Below are 20798 nucleotides of genomic sequence, written 5' to 3' on the forward strand. Positions count from 1 at the left end.
CATTTTGTGAATTCCTACCTTAAGCTCTGAGCTCTTTATTAATGAGTCTAAAAATAATTGCATGGTTAATATTTGTTCAGGTTTTTTAAGTGGAGTTTATTGATGAAAGTTTTTAAAAGTTGTTTCTCTTTTTTATTGTCTTACAACTCTAGTAAGTAGAGTATTAGTTTAAAAGAAGAATTAACTGTTGAGTCTTGGAAAGTTAAGCTTTCTTGGACACTAACATTTTAATCTTTGTAATTTTGAATTTCATAGCTATCTATAGATTTTATTAAAATATATTTACTCATCCTGTAGTATTATCCTACTTTGACCTAGGAATGTTAATTTGCCTCAAATTCTCTTACCAGTCTAGATACAATATATTCAATAGTGTTTCCCATGTGTTCTCTATAAAATGAATTTTCAATTATTTTCAACATTTTATAAGTTTAAAAGCACTTTACAACCTATTTTTTTCTTTTTTTCTCTCCTTAGGTACTACGAGGGCCCCCAGGGATGGGGAAGTACCAGGGGTGGACTATAATTTCATTTCTGTTGAACAGTTCAAAGCACTGGAAGAGAGTGGAACATTATTAGAAAGTGGAACGTATGATGGTATGTCCCCAGATATTGACAACAGCAGCCCAGAAAACTGTCTGATTGATTGGAATTATTTCAAATGGAATTTGATCAGTAAAATACCACTTTAAAAAAAAGTTTTTTCTGTTCGTCTTTGAGAGGTTTTCCTTTTGATTAGGCTACTTTTAATTTACTAATTAAGATGGGAATAAATGCATTCTGTGTTATTCTAAAGTTGGTTGTAGACAGTATACTAAAATCATCAAAGCTAGCTAGTTTGCAGTATTTCATAATAATTTACATTCATTGTATTCACTCAAGCATTTGTGAGTTCTGTTTGTGGCTGGAAATAAAAATACTGTACCCTTTAAAAAATCTATTTATACTTTGGCTCTCTTGGAGAAAAGAGAGTGTAGATTTGAAGGGGAAAATAATAAAAACAGAAAAATTGGTTTTCTTTTCATAACTGTTTTCTCTACTCACTTGATTCTAGGGAGTACTAATTTAAGATCAATTTCAACTTCTGAATGATTCTTTGTTAAATCTTCTTTCTTTTCTTTATCTAACAGTTCTTCACTGGCAAACTTGTACACTCCAATAGCACCCTGTACTTCTCCATCATTGCTTTATCATGCTATTATAATTGCCTTTTTCACAAGCTCTGTGAAAGCAGATGTCATGTCTTTCTTTATGTTATCTTCAGTTCCTAGAGATAGTTCAATAAATATCTGATCATGAGTTCATCATATCCAAATATGCATTTGTGCTATCGAAAAGAGTAAGTCCTCATAATTTCTCTTTTTAGCTTTAGCAAGAGCTCAAGACAGGGAAGTCTTCATTTACTTCCTTCTTTTTCTCAGCAGTTTGATCTAGTCTGTTACCAGCCGAATCTTTTCTTCCTTTGTAGCATCTTTCACACTGCCTTTCTCTACGCTTTCATCACCTCATTGTAGGCTCCCTGCGCTGACTCATGCTGGCTATGGTAGCTGATCTCAGGTGTTCCAGTTTCTTCCCTCTCGCCAGTCCACCCCGCTCGTTGCTACCATACTAGTCTTCCTTGTCAAGTGCAGTTCTGGTCGTTTCTCTTTCCTTCAGAATCTTTAATGATTTCCTCTTGCCTGCTAAGTTTGACCTAGCCACTCTTCCTGAGATTAGCGTCCATGACTCACTCATTCATGTATTATTTATTTGATCCTTCTTTTATACTCTGTGCCAAGCACTACCAGAGGGACTAGAGGTGCTGTGCTGAGCAACACTGAAATGATACTGACTTCATAAATCCTATATCTTAGTGGGGAAGGCAGTCAGAACACAAACAAGGTAACTAAATTGAGATGTTATGAAGGAAACAAAAGCAAGGGATTTTTAAAGAAAATAATAGGAATGTCTAATTTAGATAAGATGGCCAGTGGAGACTTCTCAGAGAAAATAACAGCTGTTTATTTTTTATTTTTGTGCAAATAGCCTTCTCTCATTCACCTCCCTCTTATAGGCAACCATTCTGATGTGTTTAATATAATGTTTTGGTTTATACGTGATCTTGCAAAATATGTGTTGTGTCTTGTGTACATGTATTTATTATTTACATCTGGACCATGTTCTGGATCTTATTAGTTTTAAACTGTTTTCACTTACAACTGTTTTTTAGATTCATCTACATTGCTGCACTGTAAATGTATGTAATTCACTGTTTTGTGACCATTGCACAGTACTCCATATTGTGAATCCATTACCTAGCGTTTCTCCTCTTGACGGACTTCCAGTTTGCCTCCAACTCCTCATCACCACAGATCAATCTGCAGCGTCCTCATCCATGTCTTCTTACAAACCAGTGTGAGAATGTCTGTGGCATATATATCCAAGAGCAGATGTTGGGTTATAAGGTGAACATATAGTTAATATGATGAAGTCGTTTTGGGTAGCTCTGCAGTCTCTATTCCCCAAGCAGTGCCATGGGGAGTTGTTGTGGCTTTAGTAATGATTCCACATCCTTAACAACACTTGGCACCATCCAGCCTTGTAATTTTGCCAGTCTGATGATTATAGAAGTGGTGTCTCATTTTAATTTTAGTTTCTCTTATAGTCAGAGAGTTTGAGCACCTTTTCTTATGCTTGTTTTTTGAGCTTCTGCAAATTGTCTATTCATTTGCTTTGTCCATTTTATTTTTAAACTGGGATCTCAATAACATTTCTGTTTGTAAATATTTATATTAGATAATAATCTCTTTTTGGATATTGATATTTTCTCCCGTTCTGTAACCTAATAACCTTGTTCTGTGTTGCTTCATTAAACCAAAATCCTTAACTTTTGTCAATCAGAGTTACCACTGTTTTCCTTATGATTGGTGCTTTAAAATTTCATTTAAGAAGTCATTGTCTTTAATGATTTAAATTGAAAAGATATTCTCCTATGTTTTCTTCTGTTAAGAACATGGTATATGACAAAGTGGCATTTTCCATATTATTAATTACTACGTGCTCAATTAAGAGGAAAAGCAAATTGAAATAACAGGTACCCACCATTCCACACCCATCAGATTGACAGAAATTTTAAAGTCTGATAATTGTGGTAAATGGAAATCCGCATAGACAACTGGCGAGGGTATAAAATGATATAACAATCCTTTGGGAAAGCATCTTGGCAATACCTAGTAAATTCAAAGATGCACCTAACTCCGACCCGGCAGTTCCCTCTGTGGTTGCCTACTCTAGAGAAACCCCGTCGATGTGGATATGCAGACAAGTACCTGAATAGTCATTATCAATTCAGTTCAGTCACTCAGTCGTGTCTGACTCTTTGCAACCCCATGGACTGCAGCGCGCCAGGTTTCCCTGTCCATAAACAACTCCCAGAGCTTGTTCAAACTTATGTCCACTGAGTAGGACATGCCATCCAGCCATCTCATCCTCTATCACTCCCTTCTTCTCCTACCTTCAGTCTTTCCAGCATCAGGGTCTTTTCCAACGAGTCAGCTCTTCGTAGCAGGTGGCCAAGGTATTGGAGTTTCAGCTTCAGCATCAGTCCTTCTAATGAGTGTTCAGGACTGATTTCCTTTAGGATTGACTGGTTAGATCTCCTTGCAGTTCAAGGGACTCTCAAGAGTGTTCTCCAACACCACAGTTCAAAAGCATCAATTCTTCAGCACTCAGCTTTCTTTATAGTCCAACTCACATCGTACATGACTATTGGAAAAACCATAGCTTTGACTAGACAAAGCTTTGTTGGCAAAGTAATGTCTCTGCTTTTCAGTATGCTGTATAGGTTGGTCATAGCTTTCCTTCCAAGGAGCAAGCATCTTTTAATTTCATATCTGTAGTCACCATCTGCAGTGATCTTGGAGGCCCCCAAAATAAAGTCTGTAACTGTTCCATTGTTTCCCCATCTATTTGCCATGAAGTGATGGGACAGAATGCCATGATCTTAGTTTTTTGAATGTTGAATTTTAAGCCAAAATTTTCACTTATATCAAGAAGCACTTTGGTTCCTCTTCGCTTTCTGCCATAAGGGTGATGTCATCTGAGTATCTGGGGTTATTGATATTTCTCCCGGCAGTCTTAATTCCAGCTTGTGCTTCATCCAGCATGGCATATTGTATAAGGTACTCTGCATAAAAAGTTGGCTTAAAGCTCAACATTCAGAAAACTAAGATTATGGCATCTGGTCCCATCACTTCATGGCAGATAGATGGAAACTGTGGAATCAGTGGCTGACTTTATTTTCCTGGGCTCTAAAATCACTGCAGATGGTGACTGCAGCCATGAAATTAAAAGACGCTTACTCCTTGGAAGGAAAGTTATGACCAACCTAGATAGCATATTCAAAAGCAGAGACATTACTTTGCCAACAACGGTCCGTCTAGTCAAGGCTATGGTTTTTCCAGTGGTCATGTATGGATGTGAGAGTTGGACTGTGAAGAAGGCTGAGCATAGAAGAATTGATGCTTTTGAACTGTGGTGTTGGAGAAGACTCTTGAGAGTCCCTTGGACTGCAAGGAGATCCAACTAGTCCATCCTAAAGGAGCTCAGTCCTGGGTGTTCATTGGAAGGACTGATGTTGAAGCTGAAACTCCAGTACTTTGGCCACCTCATGTGAAGAGCTGACTCATTGGTAAAGACCCTGATGCTGAGAAAGATTGAGGGCAGGAGGAGAAGGGGATGACAGAGGATGAGATGGTTGGATGGCATCACCAACTCAATGGACATGGGTTTGGGCAGACTACAGGAGTTGGTGATGGACAGGGAGGCCTGGCGTGCTGTGGTTCATGGGGTCACAAAGAGTCAGACATGGCTGAGCGGCTGAACTGAACTCTGCATATAAGTTAAATAAGCAGGGTGACAATATACATCCTTGACATACTCCTTTACCAATTTGGAACCAGTCCATTGTTCCATGTCCAGTTCTAACTGTTGCTTCTTGACCTGCATACAGATCTCTCAGGAGGCAAGTCAAATGGTCTGGTATTCCCATCTATTGAAGAATTTTCCACAGCATAGTCAATAAAGCAGACATAATTGTTTTTCTGGAACTCTCTTGCTTTTTCTGTGATCTAACGATGTTGGCAATTTGATCTGTCATTCCTCTGCCTTTTCTGAATCCAGCTTGAATATCTGGAAGTTCTTGGCCCACGCATTGCTGAAGCCTCACTTGGAGAATTTTGAGAATTACCTTGCTAGCGTGTGAGATGAGTGCAATTGTGCGGTAGTTTGAGCATTCTTTTGCATTGCCTTTCTTTGGGATTGGATTGAAAACTGACCTTTTCCAGTCCTGAGGCCACTGCTGAGTTTTCCAAATTTTCTCTCATATTGAGTGCAGCACTTTCGCAGCATCATCTTTTAGTATTTGAAATAGCTCAGCTAGAAATCCATCACCTCCACTAGCTTTGTTTGTAGTGATGCTTCCAAAGGTGCACTTGACTTCACACTTCAGGATGTCTGTCTCTAGGTGGATGATCACACCCTCATGGTTATCTGGGTCATGAAGATCTTTTTTGTATAGTTCTTCTGTGTATTCTTGCCACTCTTCTTAATATCTTCTGCTTCTGTTAGGTCCATACCATTTCGGTCCTTTATTGTGCCCATCTTTGCATGAAATGTTCCCTTGGTATCTCTGATTTTCTTGAAGACATCTCTTGTCTTTCTCTATTTCTTTGCATAGATTGCTGAGGAAAGCTTTGTCTCTCCTTGTTATTCTTTGAAACTGCATTCAAATGGATTTATCTTTCCTTTTCTCCTTTGCCTTTAGCTTCTCTTCTTTTCTCAGCTATTTGTAAGGCTTCCTCAGACAACCATTTTGCCTTTCTTTTTCTTGGGGAAGATCTTGATCACTCCCTCTTGTACAATGTCACAAACCTCTGTCCATAGTTCTTCAGGCACTCTGTCTATCAGATCTAATCCCTTGAATCTATTTGTCACTTCCACTGAATAATTGTAATGGTTTTGATTTAGGTCATACCTGAATGGTCTAGTGGTTTTCCCTACTTTCTTCAATTTAAGTCTGATTTTTGCAATAAGCAGTTCATGATCTGAGCCACAGTCAGCTCCTAGTCTTGTTTTTGCTGACTATATAGAGCTTCTCCATCTTCAGCTGCAAAGAATATAATCAATCTGATTTCAGTATTGACCATCTGGTGATGTCCATGTATAGAGTCTTCTCTATGTTGGAAGAGGGTGTTTGCTATGACTAGTGCGTTCTCTTGGCTAAACTCTGTTAGCTTTTGCCCTGCTTCATTTTGTACTCCAACGGCAAATTTGCCTGTTACTCCAGGTATCTCTTGACTTCCTACTTTTGCATTCCAGTCCCCTGTGATGAAATGGACATCTTTTTTTGGTGTTCTAGAAGGTCTTGTAAGTCTTCATAGAATAGTCATTATAGGATTATTTGAAACAATAAGGGAATGAAAGTGTCTTATTAGAGGAATTAATAAAATTTATTTTAATTTGTTTATAAAAGTGGACTGTTATATAATAGATGATTAGAATCTGCATGTATCTATAGGAATAAGTTGTATAAAAAGAATGTTACAAAAGGATATGGACAGCATACTGTTTAGAAAAAAAGATATGAAATGTTATAAGCACTCCATGAAGCTTTTATTAAAATAGTAGTATTTATATGTTATGCTTCCCTTGTGGCCCAGATGGTAAAAAATCTGCAATGCAGGAGCCCTGGGTTCAATCCCTGTTTTAGGAAGATCCCCGGGAGGAGGGTATGGCAACCCACTCCAGTATTCTTGCCTGGAGAATCCCATTGACATAGAAACCTGGCAGGCTACAGTCCATGGTGTCACAGAGTTGGACACGACTGAGCGACTAAGCACATCTGTATGTTATATATGCATATACAAATGTCCTAGATGTATATAACATGCCTGGAAATGACATATACCAACACTAGGGTAACTCAGGGGGAGAATGGGAAGGACAGACAGGAAATTAGGACAGGAATTATATAGATGACTGAAAATGTATGGCATTAAGGAGGGGGAAAAGGGAAGACCTGAAAAGAATCTGGCACCAAGTTAATATCTGGGTATGTGTAAATAAATTTCTAACTAGTTTAACATTGTTGTCCTTGATTTTATATGGTTTTAAAATATTTAATGGTTGATCTATCGTAAAAATGAAAACACTTCAGAAAAGAAGAAAGAGAAAAAAGAAAAAGCTCCAGTATAGCTTCAAAAAGATGAAAAGCTTTTTTGTGAATAACTATCGTTGGGGTTCACAAACTTTGTAATTCTATACCTTTCAGTATCTGAAATCTTGGTATTTACCAACAACTCCAGAAAAATAGATCTAATTTACTTATAAGCACTGTTAGCTTTCTTTTTCTCATCTAAGCCAATAATTTTTTAAAAATAAAGCAACTGCCAGAATTTATTATGAAGTTCCAAGTTCTTGTCACTGATTATTCATATAGCAATCATATCCTGAATTTTTTCATATTTTTCATTCTAGAAAAAAGTTAAACCTAGAATTAGATAAGAGTTACTAACAGTATTCAGTAAAAGTGTGTTTTTAGTATTTCCTGTAAAACTACCATCCTTAGAAAAGTGGGGGGGTAGGGGGTGGGGGGAAAGGACTTTCAACTTTCTCCTGATACATCCGGATACCTTGGTAGCATAACTGTTGGACATAATGAAGGGAAAAATGAGATCCTAGGGCATCCTGTTCCCCAACCAAACTTCCGTTTGAAGCATTTCTGTGCCTTCTATCCCAGAGAAGTGTGAACTGGCTTTTTCATTGTTCCTTGCTTTACTTATGGGCCAAAAGTTTACTGAGATCCTTAGTCTGTTTTACTATTACTCTTTGCATACATTTGCATGATAGGATTAACTCCATGTCAAACCTAGATTTGGAAGCCAAGGAGTAGTTGAATGGAGAGAGGGAAGATGTGGTTGAAAAGTATTGTTAGTTTGATTTCATTGTTTTGTCTTGAGCATTTTAATGACAATTCACACACAAAGTCAGATTTCCAAAGAAGTCATCTTAATACTTTCCCCCTCAAAGCCTGCACAACAAGGTAAGCTTTCTTTGTAGATTTGCCTCCCTAGTTCCCTGGTAGCTCAGTTGGTAAAGAATTTGCCTGCAATGCAGGAGACCCTGGTGTGATTCCTGGGTTGGGAATATCTGCTGGAGAAGCGATAGGCTACCCACTCCAGTATTCTTAGACTTCCCTTGTGGCAGGAATCCTGGGATAGGCAACCCAGTCCGGTATTCTTAGGCTTCACTTGTGGCTCAGTTGGTAAAGAATCTGTGGAATCTGCCTGCAATGCGGGAGACCTGGGTTTGATCCCTGGGTTGGGAAGATCCCTGGAGAAGGGAGAGGCTACCCACTCCAGTATTTTGGCCTGGAGAATTCCATGGACTGTATAGTCCATGGGGTAACAAAGAGTCAGACACGACTGAGCGACTTGCACTTTGCCTCTGTGATATGGTGAATAACTTTTTATGCTTTTGTTTCCTCTCAGAAAAGTAATCCATTTTATACCCTGTTAATTTACCTTAAATGAATAATCATCTCCTTAGGAGCCAAGGAATTGGGAATTGGTTTTTTTTTTAAATAAAAAAAGAGCATAAATATTTTACTCCCTGTCCTTGTTTATCTTTCTGTGACATCAGCAGAGTGGTTGATATAAGGTCAGAGCTAGCAGGAGCCACAAACTGCTAACATAGCTAGACTCACTGAATGATTTCCATTATATGTGGCTGCCTACTGGGGACTACATGGCAAACTGAGAAGATATTCAGTTGTTCTCATTCTATTCTGGAATATTCATTGTTACCGTAAAAATTACTGATTTTCAAGACAGCATATTAAAGTATTTCTTGCTTTCCCGAGAGCAAGCAAATATTGAATTATGCTAATGAAGTTTCTATTTGTTCAATAAGTTGTCAGATAAAACAATATAATTAAAATGCTCAGAAAAAATTTTTAAAATTATGTTTACATAAGCAGCCTACATTTCAGAACAGACTGGTAGGTGCTTAGCTTTATCCTTTGCCTGCATATTTCCTTATTTTACGGAAATAACTCATTATGTTACATATCAGAAAAAAATTATTTGAGTTAGTTTTCTCCTCCTTTACTCCCACTTTTTATGCCAATTAGTCTTACACGAGAGCACTGATGCATTTAAATTCACAAATTAGGCCCTAATATAAAACCCATGCAAAGCAAGCCCTGTAGGAATAAATAACCTACATATGTAAAGTCAACTTCCTGGCCTTAGTACAAATAGTCTTAGAGTGTTAGATAAGGTTAGGTAATATATGGTGACAAGCACTTGAGAAATTAGTTCTTTCTGGTCTATCTCCTCCTCTCCCAAGAAAAAGTGCTTTCACCTCCTTTTGGCCAATGATGGGTGTTCAGAACCTTCAGTATAACAGGGCAGAGACACAGTAAGCCATATGGTTCTAACTCTCGATTCAACTTTCAATGCTTTCAGCTTCTATTATTTGTCTTCAGGAAACTTCTATGGAACTCCCAAGCCTCCAGCAGAGCCCAGCCCTTTCCAGGCAGATCCAGTTGATCAGGTCCTCTTTGATAATGAATTTGACACAGAGTCCCAGAGAAAACGGACTACATCTGTCAGCAAGATGGAAAGGATGGACAGCTCTCTTCCTGAAGAGGAAGAAGATGAAGACAAGGAAGCTGTTAATGGCAGTGGAAATGCAGGTTTGTAAATAGATGAACAACTTCTGGCTGTTACTCCTGGTTGACTTTAATATGACACTGAATTGGAAGTAGTAAAATTTTTCCCAAAGCGTAGGAACAGCAAGTGATGGGATTCTAAGTTCTTTTTAAAGTTTTGTGTGAAATCGTGTATCTCTGTTGACCATTTTGTAAGCTGAAGTTAGTTGTCCCAAGTGGTGGTTTTGGTAAATCAGTTATAAACTATTATTAGTACTAATATATGCCATTTTCCCACTGCTTAAAAGATTTGAGATTCATTTCTGATGCTTGAATATGGGAATCTTGTTGACCTAAGTCCTACTTTACAGAACTGAAGCAAAATATAGATGTTAAGATATAGCCTTCAACAAAAACAAAGATTTAGAAATATGCTGTTAAAAGTTATCTGAAAGGTTTTTAGTAATATTTTGAGTTTAAATTCTGAGTCACTCAAAGAAAATTTCCAAATTTGACTGTTACATTTTTCACTAAATGCCAAACCAATATAAATTTAATGATAGAGAATCTTCTGCCTTTGAGTATCCCTAAATAACATAGTGATTCCTTAGAAGATTTTTATACTTCTCATTAATCACAGCAGAACTAATTTCAGTGCTATTTATTGTAATAATTTCATTCAAAACTCTAGAATATAAGCTTCATAAGGATTGAGGTTTTGCTGCTTTTGTTCATTGTTGTACTCCTTACGCCATAAACCATGCTTGGCATGTAGCAGGAGCTAAAAAGTATATAATGGTGGCTCAGATGGTAAAGAGTCCACTTGCAGTGTCGGAAACCTGGGTTCAGTCTTTGGTTGGGAAGATCCCCTGGAGAAGGAAATGGCAATCCACTCCAGTATTCTTGCCTGGAGATTTCCATGGACAGAGGAGCCTGGCGGGCTACAGCAAAGAGTCAGATACAACTAAGTGAGTTTCACAATCACCAGTAAATGAAAGCATTTGATTATAACTCCAAATTTGCAGAATCTGTTACCATGTCATTTTCCCAAAGCATTCTGATTTTTCCCTTTGTCAGTTATTAAAATTTGCTATTATCTATTCTTGTATTATGCTCATTGCATGTGTCCCCCTCCTCAGGGTGAGTTCTGTTTTATGGTCATAACATCTTACATTGTTATGAATTACAGCAATATATTTTGCTGAAAACAGGTCTAAAAAGGTTTAGGTGAATTTACATCTAAGTCTTTAGGGGTTGTTAAGGGAAATCATCAAATCCTAGAGTCTTATGATATTGATGTCAACTTTGCTCTCCCACAAATTTACATCTATTGACATTTTTCAATGTTTAAGACATGGAATTAGAAACCATGACTCTGTCCCCAAATGGGAGTTATATGTTCTTAATTTGAAGGAAAATAAAATGCCTTTTTTTTTTTTTTTAATGTCCTAATGCAGAGCCTCTCAGTGAGCCCTGCAGTTCCCTTAGAGGTACACCTATCTGTGAGCTCTGTAGTTTATGCTTGTCATGTAAGACAGTTGTTAAACCAGATGTTGTAGGCTCTTTGATATTAATATTTAAAGGAAATGTATCCAAGAGGGTGTGGGAGGAAGTTTGTATTCTACCTCTTGTGTGTAGGTACCATAGGACTCTTCCACATATATTTCTTTGTAACAGAAACTATTCAGACTATTTTAAGAAAAAGTAAATACAAGACATGGCTGAAAGCCCTTCCTCTTTTCTGAGTAAGTACTAACCACAGTTGTTAACTTTATTTAAAGTTTCTTTTTGTATTGCTTTGGGGGACTATAATTCCTGTCTTGAAAGATCAGAAATTGTTGGGGATGGAAGCAGGAGAGGCTAGATGGAGGTTTATTTGTATATACAAGTATGTATATTATTTTATATCTTGTTGAGAATTAACACAAGAATGCTAATATATCCCAACAGGATGACATATGTTATATAATAATGCTAAAATTTTTTCAAAGAGTTGGTGTTATATGCACAACGTTTTCAAATCACTGGCTATTAAGTGAACTTTATGCAGTCTTTTGAAATTGTATTCAGAAAAGTATTATTGCTCATATAGTTGTTTCTACTTTTCTCTAGTATATATATCCCAAGAATGTAATTCCCTTCCAGATTGATTTATACATTGGGTACCTTTTAATTTCTGTCACTTTCTCTACCCAGAGAATAAATCATATGTTTCATTCAAATGATTCATTCAACAAATATCTGTTGAGCACCGGGTAGATTACTAAGTGCCAGGCATTGTTCTAGAAGCTGGAAATAAAGCAGAGAGCGAACCAGACACAATCCCCTGCCTTCACGAACCGTACCTTCTGGTGGAAGAGACAGAATTACCCAACATGAATGAATGGCTTATAGCAAGTTAGATAGTGCTAGAGAGAAAAAGCCAAGGAGGGGAAGCGAAGTGAAGTGAAGTCGCTCAGTCGTGTCCGACTCTTTGCAACCCCATGGACTGTCGCCTACCAGGCTCCTCTGTCCATGGGATTTTCCAGGCAATAGTACTTGAGTGGATTGCCAGAGAAAAAGCCAAGGAAGGGGAGGATAAAAAGTAGCGGTGGCCCAAGTTGCAATTTTAGATAGAGTATCAGAGAAGACATCGCCAAGAAGGGAATGTTGAAAGAAGTGTGAGAGTGAGCTCAAAATATCCGGAGGAAGAACATTCCAGCCAGAGGGAATTAATTATACTGTACAAATGCCCTGAGGTAGGAGCATCCCTGGATTATTCAGACAAGAGCAAGGAAACCAAGGTGGTTGGATGCAATGTAGACCATACATTTTATGTGGTTGGGGCAGAGTGCTGAAAGGGAATAGACTATAATAGTAACAATGAGGTCAGTTAAATAATGATGGAGGTGGGAGTGGTGGAAATGTATGTTATACAGGATCTTATAGGTCACTGGAAGAATTTTGTTTTTTATTCTGAGATGAGAAACCATCATGGTATTAAGTAGAAGAGTACCATGATAAAACAGGTTTTAACCTAACAGTCTCATTCTGGCTGCCCTGTGGAGAAAAGGAAGTAGGAAGGCATGGGCATATACAAGGGTGTTAGTTAGCAGGATAGTGCAGTAACTTAAGTGAAAAATGACGATTTATACTCAACTTACACTCAGGGCTTCCCTGGTAGCTCAGCTGGCAAAAGAATCTTCCTGCAATACAGGAGACCTGAGTTCAATCCAGGGTTGGAAAGATCCCCTGGAAAAGGGAACAGATACCCACTCCAGTATTCTGGCTTGGAGAATTCCATGGACTATACAGTCAGTGGGGTCACAAAGAGTCAGACACGACTGAGTGACTTTCACTATATTCAATGAAAGCATGAGAGGTAAGAAGTGAATTGCTGCTGCTGCTAAGTCGCTTCAGTCGTGTCCGACTCTGTGCGACCCCATAGACGGCAGCCCACCAGGCTCCCCTGTCCCTGGGATTCTCCAGGCAAGAACACTGGAGTGGGTTGCCATTTCCTTCTCCAATGCGTGAAAGTGAAAAGTGAAAGTGAAGTCGCTCAGTCGTGTCCGACTCTTAGAGACCCCATAGACTGCAGCCTACCAGGCATCTCCGTCCATGGGATTTGCCAGGCAAGAAAGAGTACTGGAGTGGGGTGCCATCGCCTTCTTCAATAAGTGGATTAAGTCAGTAACATTTGCCAACAGACTTGATATCAGGTATGAGAGAGCAGTCAAAGTAATCTCGGAGGGAGAGCAGTGAGTGGTCCTGAAGAGAGATCTTAGTTCCCTGCTCAGAAATTAAACCAGGTAACCTAGATGAAAACTTGAAATCTTCACCACCAGACCACCAGGGGATAGAGGGTAGAAGCAAAGAGGCCCTTGGCTCTTGCCCCTCTTGGAAAGCAAGAATGTGTCAAGGAGGCAAAAACTGTAAAAACAGGTACAGAGTTTATTATTAGAGACATAGCACAATGTATGTGAGAGCACACAGAAAAACAGTTTATTTAGCACAGAAATAAACACACATCCAGAGAGAAAGGGTATCAGTATCCTGAGTGAGGAGCCCAGTAAATCAGAAGCTAGGCACAATCGCACCCCCTGAGGGGAATGCTGGCGTCCTGGCTGAGGAGGAGCAAATATGTGATTTACATCACTTCATTGGGCAGTCCTTCTGGGTCTTTGCTTCTATTTGGCCAATTGTCTTCTTTATTTCTTCACACCTGTCTGGTCCACGGACCCTTCCCAAGATGCAGTCTTGCTAAGACGGATCCCACCGCAGAAGCCTATGGGTGCACGTCGACACTTATTATGGGCCGGCGCCCCCTCCCTTTTCGTCCACCAACAAGACTTCCTTGCACGTGCAGATAGGGAAGTCTTCTTTGACCTCAGGAGTGGTTTTACTCCTCTTGACCAGTACCAGGTGTCTGGCCCGGAGGCCCACTGTCTCCTACCTCAAAAGGCTGCTCCAAGGGTTTTAACTTGAGTATTTGAAAGAATGGAGTTGCATGTTTTGAGATGAGAGGTTTTAAGAGGAGTCAGTTTGCATTGGGAAAGGGGGTTGTGGTTGGGATATTTAAATTTGAGATGTTCATTAGACTTCCAAATGGAAATGTCTTGTTTAAAATTGAATTTAAAAGTCAGTGTTCTGGTCTGAAAATACTTATTTGGGCACCATCAGCATATAGCTTGTATAACAGTGACAGTGAGATCACCAAGAGAGTAAGTGTAGAAAGAGAAAAGGTCCAAGGACTGGACCCTGGGAAAGCACTCTAATATACAGATATCCAGGCGACTGAGAAGAGCCAGTGAGATAGAAGGGACACCAGGAGAGTATCATGTCCTGGCTGACAGGAGAAGAGAATGTTCCAGGAAAGAGTGATCGCCATGTCAGATGCTACTGATAGCTCAAGCTAGATGGGCTTTGAGAATTGACCATTGGGTGTAGCTATATTGAGATAAGTGGTGACCTTGATAAGAGCAGTTTTATTGATAAGAGATCAAAAGCCTTGTTGGAGTGAGTTCTGGAGGCAAAAGTGGAGGTAGCAAGTATAAACTCTTCCAAGGAGTTTTGGTGTAAAAGGGAGAGAAATGGAATGGGGTTGCTGGGAAGCAGGGAAAGGATTGTTTAATTTCTTTTCATAGAATGGAGAAATACCTTGTTTTTATGTGGATGCATATGGTCTACTAGATGAGAAAGATTGGTGATATATGGGAGAGGGAGAATGAACTGCTGTAGGCAAGAGGGGGGAGGCTCTCTGCTAGAAACGCAGAGTTCTTTCATAGTAACAGAAGTCAGAGTAAAATGGGCGCAGTTACTATGTGGATATATATGATGGTGGGAGTTTGTAGGAGTTCTCTTCCTTTTGTGTTTTCTCAGTGAAATAGGAAACAGGGTCACCGAATGAAATTCAGGATAAGGCAGAAGATTTAAGAAGGAAGATATGAAAGTTATCTCTGAGAGTCAGAGTGAATGGACTCAAGAAATGTCCTGTGGTTGTCATACATCATTAAATGCCCTCTTGAAATTAGTGATCATGAGTTAAAAGTGAACTAGTTAGTACCACCTGCGTTCAGCTACATATACTGGTGAAAAGTAGGTGGAGAGTAAGATTTAAATAGAATTATAGATAAGTCAGGGCTTCCCTGGTGGCTCAGAGGCTAAAGTGTCTGCCTGGAATGCAGGAGACCCAGGTTTGATCCCTGGGTCAGGAAGATCCCCTGGAGAAGGAAATGGCAACCCACTACAGTATTCTTGCCTGGAGAATTCCATGGAGGGAGGAGCCTGGTAGGCTATAGTCCATGGGGTCGTGAAGAGTCGGACACGACTGAGCGGCTTCACTTTCACTTTCATAGTTAAGTCAAGCAATATGATAAAAGTAAGGTAGGGCAAAAGGCCTTAGGAGTTTTTTTTACAAGGGAGCAATTATAATGGTAGATCATTGAATTTAAGTTGGATAAGTAGGGCAAGGATGGGGCTGAGAAACAGGGAAAGGGAGTAAGTAGTAAGATTAAGGCTTTATAGAACTTGGTTGAATGAAGGATGATTGGAGTGGAAGTACTATAAGGATGGCACGTAATTATATCTAGGGCCTCTTCTAAGAATCTCTGATTCTGAGGCATTACCTGCAGTGTGGAATTATTACAGTTATATTATCTTTTAAGTTCTAGAAACAAGTTTTAAGTAATAAATTGTGAACTCTCTGGAGAGTAACCGAATTTTAGTATTCTTATCTACATTGTGAACTTTGGGACTCTCAAAGGATTTTAATATCACCAATAGACAATTAAATTCAACAACAGGAAGTCTATTGAGTTTAATTTTTAAAAACTAGTATTATTTTAAAGGCCTGTGTTAAATGTGCACAAGGCAGCTTGATACATACAGCAGTTAAGGCTGTGGGCCATTTAAATTCAAATCCTGGCTTTGCTGTTTATTAGCTGTGTAACCTAAATTAACTTAACTTTACTGGGCCTTAGTTTCTTCATCTTGAAATGGCAGTAGTGATAATATACATGCACAGGTTTACTTTGAGGATTATGAGTTATATATATAAAGCAGTTAAAATAGAGCCTAATACATGAACTGTAAAGGTGCTGCTACAGCTGTTATTGTTAGTGTAAACTTTGTTTGTTTGTTTTTTTAGTTTTGTTATTTTTGTTGTTGTTAGTATAATATTTATTGATACATTTATTTATGTGTTCTATTGACATAATATCTATATATTTAGTGTATACAGAATTGATTCTAGTGTTGTTTTTTGCTTCTTTCCCAGACTAGCTTCAGAGATGCTGAACAGAGTTAATGTCACTAGCAAATGAAAAAAAAAAAAATCAGTATATTTGTTTTTTCAACAGTTATAGCAGAATATGGACGTAGCAGACAAGGAAATTTACAGTATATATTTGGGCATTTTGTTAGAAATAGGACTGTTTGAAGAGAGTGTAACTTCTATCTCCTTTTCACACTCTTCTGTTTGAATAGCGGAAAATAGAGAGAGGCATTCTGAGCCATCTGATTGGATAAAGACCGTCCCAAGTTACAACCAAACAAACAGTTCCATGGACTTTAGAAATTATATGATGCGAGATGAAAATCTGGAACCACTGCCCAAAAACTGGGAAATGGCCTACACTGATACAGGGATGATCTACTTCATTGAGTAAGCAAATGTTTGTGTCTTTTCTAATGTGCCCTGTCACTGTGTGACTTACCTTTAAATTTTTGTAACCTAATTTTACAAGACTTCCATTTCTTTTTTCTTTCTTTAGAAATATTTTTCATACAAATTACAGTTGATTCTTAATCTATTTCCCTGGATGATATTTCAGTTTTATTTGATATGGATAAAGGAATAATGTGTTTGATGTCTAGTTTTATGAAGATAGGAGAATTTAAAACAGACTTATCACTAATAATGAAAAATGCAAGGAATAAAAGGTATTTTGCTTTGCCTTTTTTTTTTTTTTTTTGAAGCCTTTTGGATGGATTGTCCACCTTAAAGAGCATTTCACAAGTTATCATCGTTTGGAAGGAGGCCGTGTTTATTATTTATCTTAGCTAAATATTTTCAGACCTAGACTTTAAATTTGATGTATTCAGGTGATATAGTTAAATAATATAGGAGGAAAATATCACTGATCCTCAGAGCAATTGGTACAATATAAATTCACAAAAAATAAAACTATTCTATGAAAAAGCATTATTAAGTATAAATACATTTTTTGGTTTGTAAGATGCCATATGTGTTTGATCAATCTAAAATTTCATGTTTGTACCTGAGAACAAATATTATACAAATAATTATGCAAATATACAATATGAAGTATTTTTATGTTGCCATTCAGATATAATTCTCTTTAAAGTTCTTTGCCCAGAGGTAGAATATGAATGTAGTAAGGTAATAGACTATAACAGTTAAATAACAATTAAAATACTGGGGCTGAATTACACTAAAAAAATATGTATGTACGCAGAAAGGAATTAGAGGTGGGAGACTTAAACCAGTTGACTCAATATGTTCCAAATTCCACAGCTTTACCATACAGTGAGCATTGTACTATACCAAGTAAGATTGTATTGTTTAAAAGATGTATATTTTATGTACAGTGTACTTTATTTTTTTTTACCATATGTGGTACTTTATTGATTACATTATACATTTATATAGGCATTAATGACCAGGATTATACAAAAATGGACAAAATCAGGTATGCTCTTCTCTGTGGACAATTCAAGGGTTTTTTTTTTTAAGGGTAATTTAGATTTTTGACTTTCATATTAACTTTAAAACTAAACCCCCAAGTACAATGTAGAGTCCCTGAAAGAGGCTAAGATGTCTTTAGAAGCACATTGTGAGATATTGAATCTGAGAGTATTTCATCCTGCAGAGGTAAGTTAGTACTTTCTGGGGGCAGAGGGGAGAATTTATAAAAGAAATGTTTTTATCAATAATCATTATTAAAATGTATTAAAGGTCTCAATGTAAGATCTGAAGCAATAGGAGACGTAGGGGAAAAGCTCCATGACATTGAATTTGGCAAGGCCTTCTTGGAAATGATATCAGAGCACAGGCAACAAAAGCGAAAATAGACATGAGGAACTATTTCAAACTTTTAAACTTCTGTGCAGCAACAGGAAACAATCAACAGAGTGAAAAAGCCACCTAAGAGATAAAAAATATTTGCACACCATATATCTGATAAAGGGTTAATGTCTAGAATATACTGAATATTATGTGCTACTAGATAAAGCTCTCTTGTTTGCTGTAGCGAATGTGATTGGTCTGTGTTACTGCTGCTGTTAAATCATGAATTTGCAAAAAGAGACTATTAATAGTTGAGTCTAATAGACCCCATGGCACCCCACTCCAGTACTCTTGCCTGGAAAATCCCATGGATGGAGGAGCCTGGTGGGCTGCAGTCCCTGGGGTCGCTAAGAGTTGGACATGACTGAGCAACTTCACTTTGACTTTTCACTTTCATGCATTAGAGAAGGAAATGGCAACCCACTCCAATGTTCTTGCCTGGAGAATCCCAGGGACGGGGAGCCTGGTGGGCTGCTGTCTATGGGGTCGCACAGAGTTGGACACGACTGAAGTGACTTAGCAGCAGCAGCAGACCCCATGAGTGTTTCTTTACTTTGGGGAATAATGAGTAAAGTCCTAGCAGGTCACCTCCATTTGCTGGTTTATCAATACAAAGTTTGAGTCTTTGGAACCAAAGTTAAGCTTTTCTCAAGTAGCAATTTTGAAATTAGTTTAGCTAGATATGTCCATGATTTTTTTTTTTTTCCCTCTAACAATCTACATGTTCGTAGGCAACTTTAGAATCCTGATCATTTTCATTTTGCTTAAACTGATTTTACTGGTTTTGGTTTGGGGAAATTATCTCTTTGACAGAATGGGTAACACAGACAATCCTGATTTCTCTTACTTAGATTATCTATTATTCAGCATACAAAAAAAGTATTCCACAGTCTACCAACTAGTATCTGACCTGGCAATGTGTAGGAAGTGACTGCATAGCTAGCTCTGTAAGTAGCTCAGGGGTTAGAAAAAGGATAGGAGGTGTGATTAATTCCTCGAAACCACTGGCTTCATTTCCTAAGAGTGGTCAACATAGAGATTAGTGAGTTAATTTCTTTAATCGCATTGTTCTTCTTCCTCTGCTTTGATGATAGCTTTAATTTTGTATTTTATTGCCTTCCTATATATTTTCTTCCAGGATTTTTCTTTCTTTAATATCCTCATACTTCAGATACTTAAGCTATAACTCTGTCTACTCAGCAGTATTGTAGCTTTGTTTTAACATTAGTGTTTACTGCATGGTGACCTAACTGATTGTGGCCTATAATGAAATGAAACAGACCTCGCTGTTAAAAAGCATCTGTGCCCTACTTCAAAAGGGATGAGGAGGATCTTTTTGTTCTTCTTCTTCTTTTTTTTTTTTTCATGTTAAATATGTAGTCCAGAGTGTTGAAAGGGCTTCCCTGATAGCTCAGTTGGTAAAGAATCCGCCTGCAATACAAGAGACCCCGGTTCAATTCCTGGGTGGGAAGATCCGCTGGAGAAGAAGGTACAGGCTACCCACTCCTGTATTGTTGGGCTTCCCTCATGGCTCAGCTGGTAAAGAATCCACCTGCTATGTGGGAGACCTGGGTTTGATCCCTGGATTGGGAAGATCTCCTGGAGAAGAGAAAGGCTACCCACTTCAGTATTCTGGCCTGGAGAATTCCATGGACTGTATAGTCCATGGGGTCACAAGGAGTCGTACATGACTGAGCGACTTTCACTTTCACTGTTGAAAATTTAGTTTTGTAGAGTTGAGTTTTACTATACCCATGATTTTTACTTGCATGTTGCAGAAACAGATACTTAACAACTTTTTACATTATTTCACCTTTTTGAGAGTCCCAGTGAAGGAAGAGGCTCTATCTGATTGTTCATCTCTTTATTCCCAATCCCCAACACAATGCCCAGACATCACAGGCACCTAAGAAAGACAGTGTTTTTTGGAAACAGGAAGGAATTCAGCCAGCAAGAAAGCAGGGCTTTCAAGGGCAGCTTTTTGGCACAGTATGGGGCCATGTGCCCACCCTTTGAAACATTTTTGGCTGCTTAGATAAACATCTGTTATTATGCACTTAGCATTTTATCCCTTCTTCAGAGCCTTCATTCTCGATTAGTGCCTCTAGCATCACCTTTCCTTTATGACTATTTTGAAGTAATAGTCTGAGAACAACACCACTATTGAATCAGGGGTATACAAATGAAGCCTAGAGGAGATAAATGTTCAAACACCATATACCTTTTATTCACTTTTTATCTTTGCTTTTGAAATACTTTTCTCCCTCTTTACTTTACTGTTTCTAATTGAAATCTTTGTTCTGCAGCCACAATACCAAGACAACCACCTGGTTGGATCCTCGTCTTTGTAAGAAAGCCAAAGCCCCTGAAGACTGTGAAGACGGAGGTAGAGATTTAGAAACCTTTTATACCATATTGTTCTCTGTATCCCTTCTTGCTCTTCCTGCTTACATAATGAATTTTCCAAAACCCTAAACAAACCGCAATGTGCATATGCCCATAAGCAGTGGGTAGATATCTATCATTCTCAGCTGATTCTGG

General features: G+C 38.2%; 1 protein-coding gene across 2 annotated transcripts in view; it reads left to right on the top strand.

Annotated features, from left to right (window-relative positions):
* The window catches only part of MAGI3 (membrane associated guanylate kinase, WW and PDZ domain containing 3), a 238116-nt gene that overhangs the window by 143968 nt on the left and 73350 nt on the right, over positions 1 to 20798 (top strand). For both annotated transcript variants that reach the window (XM_018045931.1, XM_018045932.1), the window contains exons 3-6: positions 478 to 597; positions 9527 to 9736; positions 16655 to 16832; positions 20564 to 20643. In XM_018045931.1, the coding sequence (XP_017901420.1) occupies positions 478 to 597; positions 9527 to 9736; positions 16655 to 16832; positions 20564 to 20643 (588 nt within the window). The remainder of the gene's footprint in view (positions 1 to 477; positions 598 to 9526; positions 9737 to 16654; positions 16833 to 20563; positions 20644 to 20798) is intronic.

This window comes from Capra hircus, chromosome 3 (assembly GCF_001704415.2).
Source record: "Capra hircus breed San Clemente chromosome 3, ASM170441v1, whole genome shotgun sequence".
Taxonomy (NCBI): domain Eukaryota; kingdom Metazoa; phylum Chordata; class Mammalia; order Artiodactyla; family Bovidae; genus Capra; species Capra hircus.